General features: G+C 41.4%; 2 protein-coding genes across 5 annotated transcripts in view; one reads left to right on the top strand and one right to left on the bottom strand.

Annotated features, from left to right (window-relative positions):
• LOC118331778 (ras-related protein Rab-39B-like) lies at positions 1 to 1720 on the top strand (the record flags this gene model as incomplete). Its single annotated transcript, XM_035666855.1, is given in 2 exon segments — positions 1 to 106; positions 710 to 1720. Coding segments are annotated over 2 exon segments (262 nt in total), but the record flags the coding sequence as incomplete, so codon positions are not given.
• Positions 1721 to 4729: 3009 nt separating this feature from the next.
• Positions 4730 to 16617, bottom strand: part of slc7a3a (solute carrier family 7 member 3a) — a 13713-nt gene continuing 1825 nt past the window's right edge. For 3 of the 4 annotated variants that reach the window (XM_035666389.1, XM_035666391.1, XM_035666390.1), the window contains exons 2-12: positions 11711 to 12339; positions 11402 to 11563; positions 10736 to 10919; positions 10526 to 10641; positions 9844 to 10066; positions 9609 to 9748; positions 8933 to 9035; positions 8413 to 8642; positions 8119 to 8285; positions 7765 to 7873; positions 7507 to 7658 (exon numbers count right to left, since the gene is read on the bottom strand). In XM_035666389.1, the coding sequence (XP_035522282.1) occupies positions 7507 to 7658; positions 7765 to 7873; positions 8119 to 8285; positions 8413 to 8642; positions 8933 to 9035; positions 9609 to 9748; positions 9844 to 10066; positions 10526 to 10641; positions 10736 to 10919; positions 11402 to 11563; positions 11711 to 12077 (1953 nt within the window). In that variant the 5' untranslated portion in view covers positions 12078 to 12339. Of the gene's footprint in view, positions 7659 to 7764; positions 7874 to 8118; positions 8286 to 8412; positions 8643 to 8932; positions 9036 to 9608; positions 9749 to 9843; positions 10067 to 10525; positions 10642 to 10735; positions 10920 to 11401; positions 11564 to 11710; positions 12340 to 16617 lie in introns of those variants that run through there. The other variant, XM_035666392.1, reaches the window with a different exon arrangement.

Raw genomic sequence — 16617 nt, 5'->3', positions numbered from 1 at the left:
GGAGGCCCAGCGTCAGGTGACCCAGCAGGAGGCAGAGAAGCTGGCAGGGGCCTTCGGGATGCGCTACGTGGAGACATCGGCACGAGAAGCTATCAATGTGGAGAAGGTGTGGATGACATTTAAACCATTTTTTCAACACCTAAACGTTTGACTGGCATGTTAATCAAGAGAAATATGGAGCTTCCAAGTTCATTTTTTTAACAGTTGTCATGGAGATGGTTTAGTTGTTAACATGTGGCCTAAGTATGAAATTTATGCTATCAGTTCCCTAAACTGATGTAAACTAAAAGGTTCTTTCTGTAACATATACTTTGAAACACATGCAAGGGACTGTACAAAAATGATTGTGGAGCGTTACGTATTATAATTTTTTTTGCGCCCTAACCTGGACCAAGACAAGCAGAGCAACACTCTCCCTGCAATATCTCAATGTAATATAACACCAAGATGGCGCACTAGAAGATGAATTAGCAATTGTCAAGAGTGATGTTTACTGTTAATGAGAATATTCAAGGAATTGTTTGCTTTTAAGTCACCTTTTCATGACGTTTTCACACAGTTTACTATAAAGTAATTTAACTTCCTGTTAAGATTCAGAATAAAATGTTCCTATTCCCTTTTGCCAAATTATTTTTTAAAGCCTACCAGTCATTTTAAATGAGTTATGATCCTTCACAGTCTGGTTATGATTTTGTTTCTTTTTTATAAGGCGTTTGTGGATCTGACGAGGGACATCTTTGAGCTGGTACGGAGCGGGGACATCAAGATCCAGGACGGCTGGGAGGGCGTCAAGAGCGGATTCGTGCCCAACACCGTCCACTCTTCCGAGGAGGTCGCCAAGGGCAGCCGGCAATGCTTGTGCTGATTCAACCTGGCTGCACAACGTTGGGTGACAGGTGGTAATACCTGAGTGGACTCCATCCGCAGGAGATCTCACTCACTTTGGCTCCACTACATGGCCACTTACTTGGGACTTATGATATTTCCCCCCTTTACTTCTATATACTGTGTAAGACAGTCTTTTATCTTTCAGGTGCCTGTTTATGGCTCCAAACTTAAGACACTCTGTTGATGTTCCTAACAGGCATAGAAGCACAAGAAGTATCTTAACCCCATTCACTGTTCTGTGTGCATGTGACTGTAATAATCCTGCTGTCTTTGCAGCTTTTACCAACACTTCAGCTTTACTGCACTTTTGGCCTTTCCTGATGTGTACAGTTATACTCCAGCGACCAGTTATGTTGTTGGCGAACATCTCTTAAACACTGGTACTGTCAGTGTAGTGTGTCTTATGCTCATGTTAATTTAAATCTAAATCAGTGTTGCCAGGACTGAGTCTCCTCCTTTTCATGCATAAATATATTGCAACGTGTATCCGGTGAGAGAGATGAGACGGAAAGAGATCTTCACTGATTGTACTGCACTACAAATCCAAGTGGCTTATCACATAAAGAGAGTGGAGGATGATGGAAGTGAACTCCAAAGTGAACCAAAGTTTCAGATACTGACTCTGTCGTGTTTGTTTGTCTGACGGTGAACTGCTGACGACTGGAGAGAGAGTTTGCACTGTGAAAATGTTCAATGGTTGACCAATGATTGCTGTAGCTGCTTACTGATAGCCATTATAACTTAATCATAGCAAGGATTTCTATCAATATGGTAAACACCTAGTTCATGTTTACTACTCTCTGTTGGTTTCCTGCTGAGAACAGTTAAGATATTAAAGCATTTTGTATGGAAGCCCAAAGTGTTCAATATTAAATAATATTTAAAAAAAAAACACATTTTGAAAGAAATAATAATATGAATAAATTGTGTTAAATACATACTGTAAATGAACCAACAATTTGTAAAATAATTGAAGAAATTATTCAAACTAATCTCATCATTATGAAATATTACTTAATCAGTCTTGTTTTCTCGTAATTTTATTTTATTGGAGTTCATTTTTATTTGATTTTAGTCATTTTTATTTCAAAAGGTCCCTTTTCAAACGTCTGTTTTTAAATCTTAATGTCACTTTACATGATGGCACATTTTATTTCATGTCACTTTTCATGACAGTGGTGTCACCGGCCATGTGACTTTTAGCCAATCACGTACTCACCTGCCTCTATTAGGCCATCTCAACAACTGCTAACAGAATTAGCCAGTTAGCTTGAGCAACAACAATGTAGAAGTAATCCTGAATCAGCCGTCTCGCTGCTGCTACTGAGTCAGTGTATGTTAGGGCTGAACAGATTTTGTTTAGAAAAAAAGAATACCAAATTAGCATCACCGTCACAGAGTTGTGTGTCTTTCTCTGAGGAGCTAACTGGCTACATTTGATAGCATTGTTGAGCCAAGAGAGGCCGGTGACACCACTGACATTGAACATTACACTCTGAAATAAACTAACTGACTAAGAAATGCACAATTATTTATACATTCATACAATTTATAAGTTTTATGCAATTTATTCATGTAATAATTTATTTCATAATTACTTGTGTATTTATTAAATATTGAACACTTTCAGGCTCCAGACTTTTGGAAAACTGATTTTATGAGTTTGTGACACCTTCAGGTCAAAATCTCTTCTCACGCTTATGCCTCCATTTATAGATTCAATCATATCCATATTTATAATCAATGCATGCCTCCAGTTTAACTCAAATTTTCCAAAGAAAGAAAAAATTTTTTTTATTTTTGATAAACTGTAAAAAGCCACTTCACCTGGAAACTCATCAGGAAGAGCAGAATTAAAAAGTGAATAATTTTACTTGTTACTTGTGACATTGTATCTCGTGCAGTGACAAAAATAAATGTGAAACACTTAAAGTGAACAAATTAGGATCATTTAAACCATGCTACAAGACTTCAGGTCATTCAACAGTATAGAAAGAAAGAACGGCAAGTGAGTTAATTTATTTAAACTGTGCAGTGGAAGTGTCTCTTTCGAGTGCCTTTTGGAGGAAAGAAGCCTAAAGAAACACAATCAACTTCCTGTTCCAAATGTGTGTTTATCCTGTGAATATTAAAATCTAAACTGTAAGGTGGTGGGAAACAACATTGGTATCGCATTATACAACCTGTAAATAATTTATTTGAAACCAAACCCTGACAAAGTTGACTGTTTGATGTTGTTGTGACTCTGGGTTTATCATAGCACAAGTGTCATCAATAATAAATGCCTGGAGACATTAATAAAGATTTGCCTTGTGCAAAGATTGGAGGTATGCTGCTCTTTGTGCCATTAAAGTGACAGACTGCTGGGTAACAGGCAGTAATGGGTCAGAGCTGCAATGTTAACGTGGACAGATTGACGTAATGCTGTGTGTGACCACTAGAGAGCAGTCTTAGAGTGTGGGGAAGGGAAGTATTGAGTACATTTGTTCAAGGTGGGGCAGAGAGGCACAGCAACAGCAATAATAATAATAATAATAATAATAATAGTAATACAAATGATAATAAGGATGATACTTAACTTGAGTATTTTCATTTAATGCAACTTTATACTTCTACTACACTACATTTCAGAGACAAATATTGTACTTTTGACTACAATTATTGTACAACTTTTGTAATTTACTTGTAAAATAAAACTACCCAACAACAGTATTTACAATTAAAGCTGAAACAATTAGTTAATTAAACTGATTAGTCAATTGACAAAAAAAAAAGAAAGAAATTGGCAACTCACATATTTTCACACTTTCACGTAAATGCTTTGTAAGTAACACTTTAAATGTGGCATATTTTGTGTGTGGTTTTACTTATTAATGACCTTCCTCAACCTGTGGTCATTAAATTTGTGGCACCTAGATGGCTCACCTGGTGGAGCTGGTGCCCCGTGTTCAAAGGCTAAGTCCTTGTATTCAAGTCCGACCCGTGGCCCTTTGCTGCATGTCATCCCCCCTCTCTCCATCCCATTTCATCTTCAGCTGTCGTAATGTCCTGTACCTAATAAAGCCCCCCAATAATAATAATAATAATGAGAAAACTTTCTGTTGCAAGTTGCTTTGGCTCAGTTGTCAAATCACAATGCACCCAACCATCAAACACTACAGTTACTGAATATAGACCAGCCAGACATTAGAGAGATACCTCTTATACAGGAGGGGAGGCATGTAAATGTATGGAAACGAGTGTATAGTCATAGACAGCAGTACATTTTCATTTCTAATTAATTTCATGAATGTATTTTTACTTTACTTTTTTGGGTAATTTTTGTCAATTTTGTTTTCCTTTACTGTTACAGACAGCATAAGGTACTTACAGTCAATAGAGACAAGAAACTGGTGTTTGTAGGACATGTGTTTATTCAGTTAGCTACAAAGTATAATTGACTTTATTATAGGGTTACTGTATGTCTCAATGAGAAATGGCATAAATAAACTAAATTTTACTTTAGTTCCTCAGGTATGTCTTGACTCAATGAGAGAGACGTGTCATTGTGGAAGAAACGGTTATTTACTCTTGAAGTACTCGGAGTGATAGTTGACCTTTGCTACTCAAATATATTGCTGTAAATGTAAACGGAGTAAAGTTGTTATAGGTCTGTTGCTGCTGGATTTGTTCTCAAAAGTTTTAAAGTGACTAAATAAAGGGCAGAGTCATATTCAAATTAATATACAAGTCATTGTTGAGAGTGAGTCACTGGTGATCCAGTTAAAACCAGTAAAGGCTTCAACAGCCTCCAACATACAGCTCATGCTTAGAGAATTTAAAAAAAAGGAAGAGGTCTATCTGCCATAAGCAAGAATGATTGTTTTATTTAAAAAAACAAAAACAAAAAAACAATACAGCTTGTTTTATACATGACAGCCATATGTACAGGATATAAAACACAAAAATAGATCCATTGCTGTTAATGAGATGATCACAGGGGAGATGATGGTATTGATTTTTGAAAGGCACAAGGGCTGGGTATGAGTGAGTCACAGCCACATCACATAACCTTTTTAATGATAAATGAATCCTTCGCAGGGGTCTGTCACTGGGAGGCCAGCAAGAAAACATACGAGTTTTACATTCAAATCTACTCTTGTTTTACCGGCCCGATGCCTTTCTCAGGCAGAAGGATGTTTCTTTAGGCACCAGATTATTGATTCACAACATCTAGAATCCAGATCTATCCTTACTGCACCCTCCCGTCTCCACATACGTTTTGTGGAGGCATGTCAAGTTCTGACATGTGTTAAGTGGGGAGCATTTTCTGAGCAAAAAGAGTATTAATGGGATATCTTTTAAACATATACAGAAATGCTTTAATACTGCATCCACCAGGACCCCTGAAAGGGGGACTAAGATTGGTAGAGTTTAGATTTCAGCAGCATCAAGTGTCAAATGAATTGCCTTCAAATGTAAATTACAAAAAAAACATCTCTTACCAAATTACACTTACGGTCATATTTTAAAGACAATTATTTGTATAATTTACAGCATTATACAAATGTAAAGATAAAGTTTTAAACAAATACTGTACATTTTACAGTAAGCACTTTACTAGAACAGAAAAGATGCTATTACCAATAAGTTATATTGACTACAGAGGATTGGGTTAAAATCATTTTAAATTACACAATTTAGAAACCAACTTTTAGTGGTCAGTCGTAGTTCTGGAAAGCTGTTTCCAAAAACACGTTCATTTGGTGAGGAAAGATCACAAAATATCACAACTAAATCATTTGGTGCTGCAGACAAAAGGGGAAAAACAAACAAAAGACACTGTGACCAAACATATCAGCACACTAAAAACTGTACATTTAACGGTTAAAATACATCTACAAAGCATAATAATTAATTGAGTGAGACTGATATGAAAAGGCATAAAGAAAGCTATCCCAAAACAAACACTATAAACATTTAAATATTAACAGTTCTATCAGAAAAAAAGCAAATAAAGTTGTAAAAATACAATAAAGTGGAATAAAATACAAGTGATGGGGGCTCAACAGACAGAGCTGCCAAGAACAAGTTTCAATTGAAACTAAAGAAGAACATTTGTGAAAACATCAGTCTTTTCACAAGAAAGTAAAAATAAAAAAGGTGATGGAACTATTTTAGTGGTAATGAAAGACGGACCCTTGTTCAGAAACAGACCCCCTGCTCCCAGACACCAAAGTGGGTCATACAGAGGCAGACAGATGTTAATTAGTAATTCATGGTGTATTGACTGAACCTTTAAAAAGCCCTATTCCATAGCCTGTCAGAAGATAATTAGATGCAATTAATGAACTCAATGTTAAGTGCATATCTGTCAACGTCCTTAGATCTGCAAAACTATTTGGGCAAAGCATTTTAAGCAAACACTGTGTAATTAATGTAATTAAATCTGGAATTAGCTATTAACTAAATGGATTATGTAAAACCCATACAGATATTTCTATGCACTCTTGTATCCAATGTGTATCTTGTATCCAAATATGAGCTTAGATAAGATTAAATCTTAAAACTCTTGCTTTATTTTGCTGTTTTTACTTCACTTTGGATCGAAAAGTAGTTTCTCGTCCCTTTGGCTTTTAAAGGCCTTTTCCAAACTATTTCACTTTTTTGGTTCAGGTTGAAAGGAAGGCCACAAAATGCCTGCAAATACCATTTCAACACAGTCTATATGCGAGACAGAAAGCGCAGCATGGATCATTTACGATAAGCAACAAATGTTGTTGCCAGTTGCTGTGTACATACTGTATGGGTGTCTGAGAGCAGGGGGGCACAAAGGCGATAGTGTGTTAAAAACGCATCCAATCTGTAAAGCATGAAGTTCGGCCTCAGACACTGAACCGCGCAGTGTAGATGACATCGACCGTGTGCTACTGACCTAACTCGCCCTGACTCGCACTGTAAACTGCACAGCTTCCGTGCTACCCTGTTTACACACAAACAAACAGGCTGGTGCAATCAACAAAGAACAATAAACTAGACAGCTTAACCTTATTAAAAAAAACTATCCAAGTTTCTTATACAGCTGAATGTCTAGCTCACTGATCCAAGTGTCTTGAAGATCGTAAACTCACTGGCTCAAGTCATGTATATATATATATATATATTTTCTTTTTAGTGAAGTACATAGTAGTTCTCATTCACCCCTGGTGGCCAGGTGACTCCACACACAGCTACAGCGCATTGACAACAGAGAGAAAGCAGAGACGAAAACAGTTTAAGTGTAACATTCTTCCAGTTAACAGCTTTAGAGAACGGTACCGCAGTACTCTTTGTTAGTTAGGTCCATTCAAAGCGTGTGTTATAGGTAGATCTCCAGAGGGCTAAGGCTAAGAACAAACAGACAGATTAAAACAGACACATGGGCCAGAATGTGGCTCTGTCACAGTGTCTAGCCATCAAGTTAATCAGCCTCCAAGTCAGAGGTAAGATGTGTGTGGCGTTTTCTTGCCTCTTCTTCCTTTAAACCCGGGGCCGTGTTTCAGGCCGCCTACACTTCAGCATTTGGCCGCCAGTTCAACCAGACTGCCAAAATGAGTGAAGATGCTCTGCAACACTACCCAGGGTCCACGGCAGTCTGTATCAGGGACTGCCCGTTTCCACGTCGCTGTCGCCAAGAGCGCCCTTGTAAATCGGGCTCTTGTTCTGCAGCGCAGGCTCGTATTTGCGAGGGGATGACCTGTTGGCGGCTTCGCTGCTGTTCTTAATACCATAGAAAAAGTAGATGGCAAAACCTGAGGGGAGGAGAGAAGCAACAGGAAGTTACAAAACAGTTACATGATGTGTAGAACTAGAAATGGACAACACAATGACACACACAATTAAAGTGTTGGAACGTACCAATAGCCATCCAGACAGCGAAGCGGATCCATGTACCCATGTCCAGCTGCATCATGAGGTAGATGTTGACGAAAACACTGAACAGGGGCAACCAGGGAAGCAGAGGGACCTTGGGAGGAGAGCGAAGTTGAGAAAAGTCAGCAGAAAGTCAGCAGAATCACATTTTAAAATCAACCTGGTTCTGCCTGAGGTAGCAGTAAGTTCACATTGTTCCCCGATTCCCTCAATCAGGGAACAATGTGTGCCAAAGTAAATAAGAAGTAGGCAACGTATTCTCCCAAACTACCAAGACAGTAACAACAGTGTAATCATGCCAAAACACTCTAGGCTAAAGACTAAACAAATGAGTGTTACCTTGAAGGTGAGCGCCTCTTTGCTCTCGGGCTGCCTCCAGATGATGACGACACAGACGCCACAGAGCAGAGTCAGGATGACACAGGTCACCACGACGCCTGGGTGCCCGGCCAGCAGTTTTGAGTGACAGTTTGCCAGGGTAATGCACAGCATAGTAATAAGAACCGCTGCAGAGAGAGAAGAGGGAGAGAAAGTTGCTTTAATGGTGCAAATTACCGTCTTATTCACCGTTTTAAAATACATTTATATACCGACAACAAGCTCCATCTCTGGCTTCCTCCCAGACACACTTACAAATAATAGCAGTGGTGACGTAGACAATGTTCCCGGAGATATTTGTTGGGTTCTTTCCACTTGGGCAGAAGAGCAGCTTGGCGGTGAAGGTCTCTCGGAGCGGCCTCTCGTCCGTCTCCATGCCGTACTCGTCACCGCTGTCCCCTCCGCTTACGGGCACCTTCTCCCCTCCCACCAGCTCCACCAGCTTCTCTGTCTGGCTGGATGAATTCAGGGTGCCTGGCTGGTACCTGTGGGCGAAGGGAAGTGTGTCAGAGTGAAAAAGCTAGAAAAGTGCTGAGCACAAACCTACATTCCTCTGTTCCTTAAGTCCAAAGCAAATATGAGAATGAGACCACAGTATGAAAAGCTTCTGTGGAATTTGTGCTTTGGCTATACACACATCATGATCTGACTATGCTTTTACACCGGCTTCATTGGTACCTGGCTATGATATATTAGTAGAGCAGCTGCTAGAGTGATGAATACAACTTCAGAAGACTTTGAGACTGTGCTAGAAGAAAATAAAAAAGGTGCTCACCTGAGGATGAGGACACAGATGGCCACTAAAGAGTACGCCAACAAAGTTCCAATGGACATGAGGTCAACGAGAGCGGCCAGGTCAAACAGGAAGGCCATGAGAGCTGTAAGGAGAAGTAACAGAAACATTGTACACTGTAACCAATGGCTGCAAGACAGAAATAGGAAAAAAGAAATGCTTCTGTGGCTGAGGCTGCCCACAACGTAGGCAAAGTCAAAGTCAGCATTAATGTCTATTACTTCACATGCACCAGACATACAGAGGAATCGAGAGGACGTTTCTCACTCTCCAACGGTGAAACAGATAAAGTGCACAGACACAACAGATAAAACAAGACATTTCCTGATGTTAAAAAAGTAAACATACAATGCAATTTCGCAACAGATAAGACATTTACTAATGCTAAGAGATAGACAATAAAATATAAAATATACAATAATATAAAATATACAGTAGTTGTACAGCAGTTATGGTAGTGGTTAAGTGTTATTGATCCTTAACTGACAAGCAGTCAGACAGGCGGATGGATACAGCTGAGGGGGGACACAGAGCTGTGACTTTGGCAAACTAGAAGCAACAACTGGACAGTCAAAGAGCTGCTGGCCTGAAGCAAGGAACAACAATGACAAGAAAGACACACAGATAAAGAAAATATACAAATAGACAGTGAGCTTACCTGCAACAATGCCAGAGGCGATGGTAGCCAGAAGAGGCGTCTTTGTGCGAGCATTCATCCTGGACAGAATACGGAACAGCAGCCCATCCTCTGCCATAGCGTAGATAACACGGGGCATGGGGAACATAGAGCCTAGGAGACTGGGAGAAGATCAACAGTTAGTATTTGACATCAAAAGCTTTACGGTGTCATGTAAAGAAACACATCGTGGCAAGAAAACTATTTTCTCCCTTACCTGGTGGACAGAGCGCAGAGAGAACCCGCAGCCACGATGTATCTAGCAGGAGCCCAGCCGACGTAGGTGAAGGCCTCAGGCAGAGGACTCTGGGTGTTCAGCTGGTAGTACGGCATCATCAGGGTAAGAGCGGCAGAAACGCCGAAGTAGGCAAAAAAACAGATGAGCAGCGAGGCCACAATGCCAATAGGTATGGACCGCATGGGGTTCTTTGCTTCTTCACCTGAGGACAACAGCAACAGCAACAATTAAACAAATAGAGGACTTGTTGATAAGTGTTCACACGAGACATAAGAACAAACCACAATAACCATAAAAAGACAGATATAAATGTAGCTGCATCAGCCCGGCACTATATGTTGGAAAGATCTCAAATATAGTTTGGTAATACTGAAGGAAAACCCATCATCAAAGGTACTTTCACCCTTGTGTGTGCTATCCACATGTGCAGATGTGAGCATGGGGGTAGTGAGTAAACAAGTTCTCATGTCACAAAAAAGGAGACAAAATTGCACACCGACGCAAGAAAGACTTTGTGCAAACATTGCCAGTAAGAAGCTTGTCAAACAAGAAACTTAGTAACATACAGTAAATAAATAAACCTCTGGACAAGCAAAAAAAAAAAAACATCCTGTAAATCCCTTCTCTACATTGATTAACATGGATACGGTAAAACACTCACTTGTTGTGGCAATGCAGTCAAAGCCCACAAAGGCATAGAAGCAGGTGGCAGCACCAGACAGGACTCCAGTGAGGCCAAACGGAGCGAAACCACCCACGCCAAACTCCTCTTCAGTTCTGAGTGGTAGAAGAGACACATCGTTTAACAAACTCAGGTAAAACTATACTCCTACTAACTTTAATGTGCGGACAAAGGTGGGCAAATACTGACTTTAACAGCCTGCTGCTGTTGGTTTCATTTATGAATCTGGCGTAGTCTTCCTGTGTCAGGCTCCAGTTGGCTGTGTCCCCCTTAACAAAGCCAGAGATTATAACGAAGCCCAGAACCACCAGATTGATGCCTGTGAAGATCTTATTCACGAGTGCCGACTCGCTCACACCAAAGGCCAGAAGGCCTGAAGGCACAAAGTACAGGAAGGGAGGAGAGGGATGTAACAGAGAGAAGAGAGAATTAATATTTCAGCATCAATAACAACATGTCCTGCTATGTGGGTGGATGTGTTCATACTTCATTACTTCCAACAAGCCATCCGTCAGCGACACCAATCCACCAATTATTTCTTTCTAACACTGCTACCGTCATGCCAAAGTAGCTGCAATATTAGTGTGACAACTGTTCTGGATGTTATGCAATGTTTTAATGCAATGCTAACAATGGCCAGTGAGAATGAGTGGTGCTCAATCCTTTTGGCTTGTGACCAATTTAATTTAAGTCTTTCTCAGACTGTTTCATTCAAAATTTGAGTGGAAAACTTCACAGTATCTCACAATAATAAAAACAAAGACTACAGAAAATAAATAAGAAGTGAATTTAATTTTCTCTTTCCCTAATCATCTTGCAATCTCTCATTTATCCTGTAGACCTCAGAAAACTCACCTGTAAGCAGCAGGATGAGGATGAGAGCGAACAGATCGGGGTACTCTGCCAGCACCCCCCCTGGCACCTTCATTGACATGAAGGCTCTAAAGAAGCCAGAGATCTTTTGCTCAACCAGGTTATCAAAGGTGGAGCTCCATGCCCTGGCCACACTGGCCGTACCTAAAAGAGAACACAGAAACGTATGTAAGTCAACAATGTGGTAATGACTTATCCTTTCCATGGTTCTTTATATTCTTACTTGGTTAAAAATGAATTTAACTGGTCAGTAAAACTGCAACAACGCCACCGAAACTACAGAGAACTCACCTATCACATAGGAGAGGATGAGGTTCCAACCCGTGATGAAGGCCCAGATTTCTCCAACTGTCACGTAGCTGTAGAGGTACGCAGATCCCGTTTTGGGGACGCGGGCGCCAAATTCAGCATAGCACAGGCCGGCCAACATGGAGGACAGAGCGGCGATGAGGAAGCAGAGTACAATAGCGGGTCCTGCCTTCTCCCGGGCGACCTCGCCAGCGAGGACGTAGACGCCGGCGCCGAGCGTGGAGCCCACCCCCAAGGCGATGAGGTCCAGGGTGGACAGGCAGCGGGCAAACTGGGACTCTTCACCTAAGCAGTTTAATGCCCGGCGACGAAGCAGGGTTTTGCCAAAGTTGGACAGCTTGCTGGCCATATTTGCTGTGAGTGTGTGTGGGCGCTGGACCAGGCTATGTGTTTTAAATCCTTCTAGTGTGGGTGCGTGTGATTGACACAGCTTAAGCAGAACACGTGTGGCTGGACTGAAAGTAGCAGTGCTTTGAGCAGATGGGTAAGTAAAACAAGTTCTTGTTTACTATAGGTCCTTCAGTGCAGGTGTGTAGGCTTAGGCGCTCGAGCAAATGAAACAGGAAGCAGCAGCTCTGTGGTCGCAGTGTTTTGCAGCGGCAGATTAGGACCTGTGAGAAAACACAAGAAAACAAGCGCTCAAAATCAGAGACGTATTCAGTAACTGCCGACGCTTACATGTCACACAGCCGTATTTGGATTATTGCATCCTTTCTTTTCAAGTGTGAACATTTTCTAGGAAAGAGAGAAACCACAACTCGACGTGTTCGATCCCACCGGGGCTGTACAAATCATCACGACAACTTTGTAGCACAGGCTGGTAAAGGTTAGTTTCATCATCTGATATCACACGCAATGTCTCAGCGTGGTTTAGATGTCCTGGAATATTCTTCTCCTCAGCAAAAAGGAGACACAAGAGACAATAAAAAGACACATTTCACTACATGAGTACGCAGAACCTGTTACGCAACTTCCAGGAATTCATACCTCCACCTCTTACCACACAGTAACACATCACGAGACGCAGTGGGGCACGGAGAGACCTCATGAAGACAAAAGAAAACCCAGCACAGTCCTACTAAGCATAAATCCAATCTTAATTCTGCCTTAACAAATAAACCTGCCTGAGAACACACCCCTATAAAAACAGAAGAACACCTAGCTTAATTCCCCGCCACTCCCTCGCTGCGAGGAAATGCACTCTACTACCTGTGTTATGTTTTTTCAGCAGAGAGAAGCCGACAGGGAGAAGCCTGGGAAAGCCAGAGGCTGTGAAGGGACCACACGGTTCTGCAAGCTAATATCAACACGGGAGAGGAGGACAGCGTGAACCAGCAGCTCGATAAGGAGAAACCAGCTGCACTGGGGGAACGCTGATCAAACTCACCTCGTCGATTCAAAGAACTTCTTTAAAACAAATACTATACAAAAGCACAATACAATAATAACGTGCACACGCAAATGAAAGGCTATCATCAGATCTCTAGATCTACATTTGCCACAACTGAGCGAGTGAGTGCAATAAAAACTTTAACAAACTTGTGGCAGTGTGATACTTGTTACTGTCCATTATTGTCCCATCCGTTATCGACAATTTGAATAAAAACACAGACAAACCCGCCCTCAAGGACAATGGCAACACACTATCAGCAGCAGGCTTGTCAACTTGAATCCTTATCAGTGATAAGGATGAATCCATTTTCTGTAAAAACGCATACACACGCATACAGCCGGGAACCGTTCATAACAGGTCATGGACACTTGGGCACATCTGACCAGGAAAGATACAACGGTTTTCTGTTTGTCTTTGGAGGCAGTCAGGAGCCTGGATAGATCAACACAGGGGTCAGGGACAGGTCTGACGTAAATCGCTGGTTGAAAGTGACTGACACTATATATACACACGTGTGTGTATCACTGTCAGATAATACTGCAAAGACACACGCCTCATAGAAAAATGTCGGGCGTTTTTTTTCTTCACTTCAAGCTCTGAGAAGGGAAGGGTGCTTTAAACAGGTTGGGCTGCTGGGTTTACTCCACCTTAATGAAATGCCACACCAGTATCAGGACGACATGCAGCTGCTCCTGCAGTCACTTGCTTACATAAACTCATGTGAAAGTACTACAGATTATATATTTACTATAATAAAATGGGTTAATTACTACACAATACTTCTCTAAATCATAACTTTGCAGAGTAAACATTTTTTCCTGACAGAAAGCAGGAGCCCCAACTCATCCGGCTGTATGCCATTAACTCTTTTTTGAAGGGATGTGTGATTTCAAAGGGTTAAAAATGTCACTAAATAATGAAGTTGATTGCATTAATTTTGTACTGTTCATGAAGGACCACAGCACAGCGCGGAGACCAAAGCTCTGCACATCAAGTGTGTGTGAAGGAGTGAGCGTGAATGTCTGTCGTTAACAACTCAACATTTGTCTTGGTTAAAATGGCTGAGTGCACCGTGTTATCGTACCATAGTTTTCACTTTCATTACAGTATGAGACGTCTGAGCTGATTACTGAGCAAAGTCATCCTTGTAATGTTGGATGGGTGAGGAAAGTTCTTATCTGCAAATACTACACTATTTTTATGATTACTACAACTGCTACTGCCGTTAGTAACCATTTACAATTTTACATATGATTGATGAAGGGGAAATAAACACATGGCTCTGGTTTCTTTAGCAACTTAAAGACTGAAGTCCACTCTGGAAGACTGAAGACATGCTGGTGGTTATTCTACCGATTTGGAGCAATTTACAGACAAAAGCCCCCGAACACGAGGCTTGAAGTCAGGATTCAGGGGACAGAGCAGCAGCAGTCGAAGGCAACGTTGCACCGAATCTGAAGCTGCACTGATACCTGATTCCTCGGTGTCACTGCTGAGAAGGCGGATGGACGTTTCAGGCCTATCAGTCACTTCACCGGTCAAGCAGCAAAAAGAAGTGAAACACTAACCCGACAACACAGACCGGGCCGACTGTGTGGCACAGTGTGGACGTGTGAGTGTGGTAGTTATTTTCGGTGGCGTGCCTCGCCTCCAGTTAAAGAGTTCTGAAAAGTACTGCTTCAGGCTTTTCTACACTTCACTAAACTTAATGAAACGCAGATTTTGCTTTTAATCTCTATTAAAACTTTTGCACACTTTGGGGAAAGTTTTGAAGAATTCAATTTCATCCCTGCTCAGGAGGTGACACCGATTCAAGTTGCAGGTACTGTCAGACAGCGGGGACAAAATGGAGGTGGAATGAGGTGCGAGACACAAAAAGGTATAATATAGCATCGTTTATCAAAAGTGGGGCTACACCTCCGTTTTTGTTCTTTTTACAAAATTAGAATAATCAAAGACTAAAACATGTTTATCTGAGCAATAACACAAGCTGGTCAGACAATGATTTTACCTATTGGTTGAGGTCAGTATGTGAGACAAGGAGGAGAAAAGGTCTTTCAGCTGTAGATTATGTTGTGGTGTAATTCTGGTCTGTTCTTTTTCACAACACACAGGATACAAGCTCTCACAGTGTTTCAGCACAATGACCATATTCTATTAATACGATTAAAATAACATAACCTATTTATCAAAGCGCTTCTCGTCGTACCGTTTCAAAAGAGAATATCCTGCCTAGTACAGTTAAGTGTTGGGAGAAAAAAGAAACACTGTCAAACAATGAAATTAAAACAACAGCGAGCACCCAATAATAAACATCCAGCCCTCTGAAGGCCGATGGGAAACTGGTACACGGTGGATGTGCTCCCACTCCCCACTTGGTGTGACATTCCAGTAGCATTTTCCACTCGCACACCAGGAACTGAGATCTGAGACTATCGATGTTGTGTCAATAAACATTTATTACTAAACTATGTGCCCAGCTGGCTGTGATCTCCTCAGGGGGTTCGCCCAACACCGCACACACTTTAAAGCGCTCAACTGAAACCAGCTCGCTGTAAAAGCACACAGAGAACTTCACATTTGGACAATTTAATTCCAGACTCAGAGTGAATCCAGACAGAAATTTCAAGAATATTTCATCTGCAGATCAAGTTGTTGGCACGGTTTCCCACTAATGCCGAGCTGAATGCTGCATGTCCTCACTTGAAGGGTGGTCTCATTAAAGCGACCGCCTCTACCCCGCTCGATGCCTCTGTCACGTCAGCTAGTGTGCTAATCTGTTCCTTGTGGTTTTCACGAGGGTGCCCGTTTACGTAAGCGGGGCAGATTTATGCCAGTTTGCACAGGGGTGTGGCTCACAACTGTGCCGACTGCAAGCTTCGCTACGCAACAGCCCACACACACCCACACGACGAGACCAGTGTGCTACCTGCAGCCATTTTCTGTGGTGACTGTGAATGGGAAGCAAATGTTACATGTAGACAAGGGAGACACGTTGATTTCTGTTTGCTTTCTTCAGCAACGACACAACCAGAGTTTATTCTAATATTTGTTTTAACATGGAGCTCTTTATCTTGGAGGACTGTAGCCAGACGTGTGGCCAACAGGGCTCTGGTTACAACAGGCTTCGGGGATAATGGCCCTGTTACTTGACTTAGCACTGCTGCAACTGTTGCTGCGGACTCTAAGAGGATTATTTGGAGAAGTAACAAACCTGCTAACCTTATTATGGCTTGTTGCTGTTCCTCCTTCCACTCATATAAACAACGCATGGCTTTGTTTTGACTGCCACCGTTGACGACAACAGTGAAACTCTATGGTTATATGACCAAGCCAGCGAGGTATTTTCTGCTATATTGTTGTAACATTGTCATCTGAGATGTATGTAATTATCAATTGCAAAATGGGAAATGTGCCTTTAGCTACAAAGTTTGCTTTGAAGTAAAAAAAAAAAAAAAAAGTGATGCAGAATTTTGGAATAATTAATCCTGAGAAT

Source organism: Morone saxatilis, unplaced genomic scaffold (assembly GCF_004916995.1).
Source record: "Morone saxatilis isolate NCDOM2014 unplaced genomic scaffold, NCSU_SB_2.0 Contig20, whole genome shotgun sequence".
NCBI classification, from domain to species: domain Eukaryota; kingdom Metazoa; phylum Chordata; class Actinopteri; family Moronidae; genus Morone; species Morone saxatilis.
Note: the sequence above shows the minus strand (reverse complement) of the source record. Positions and strands in the feature narration are given on the sequence as shown.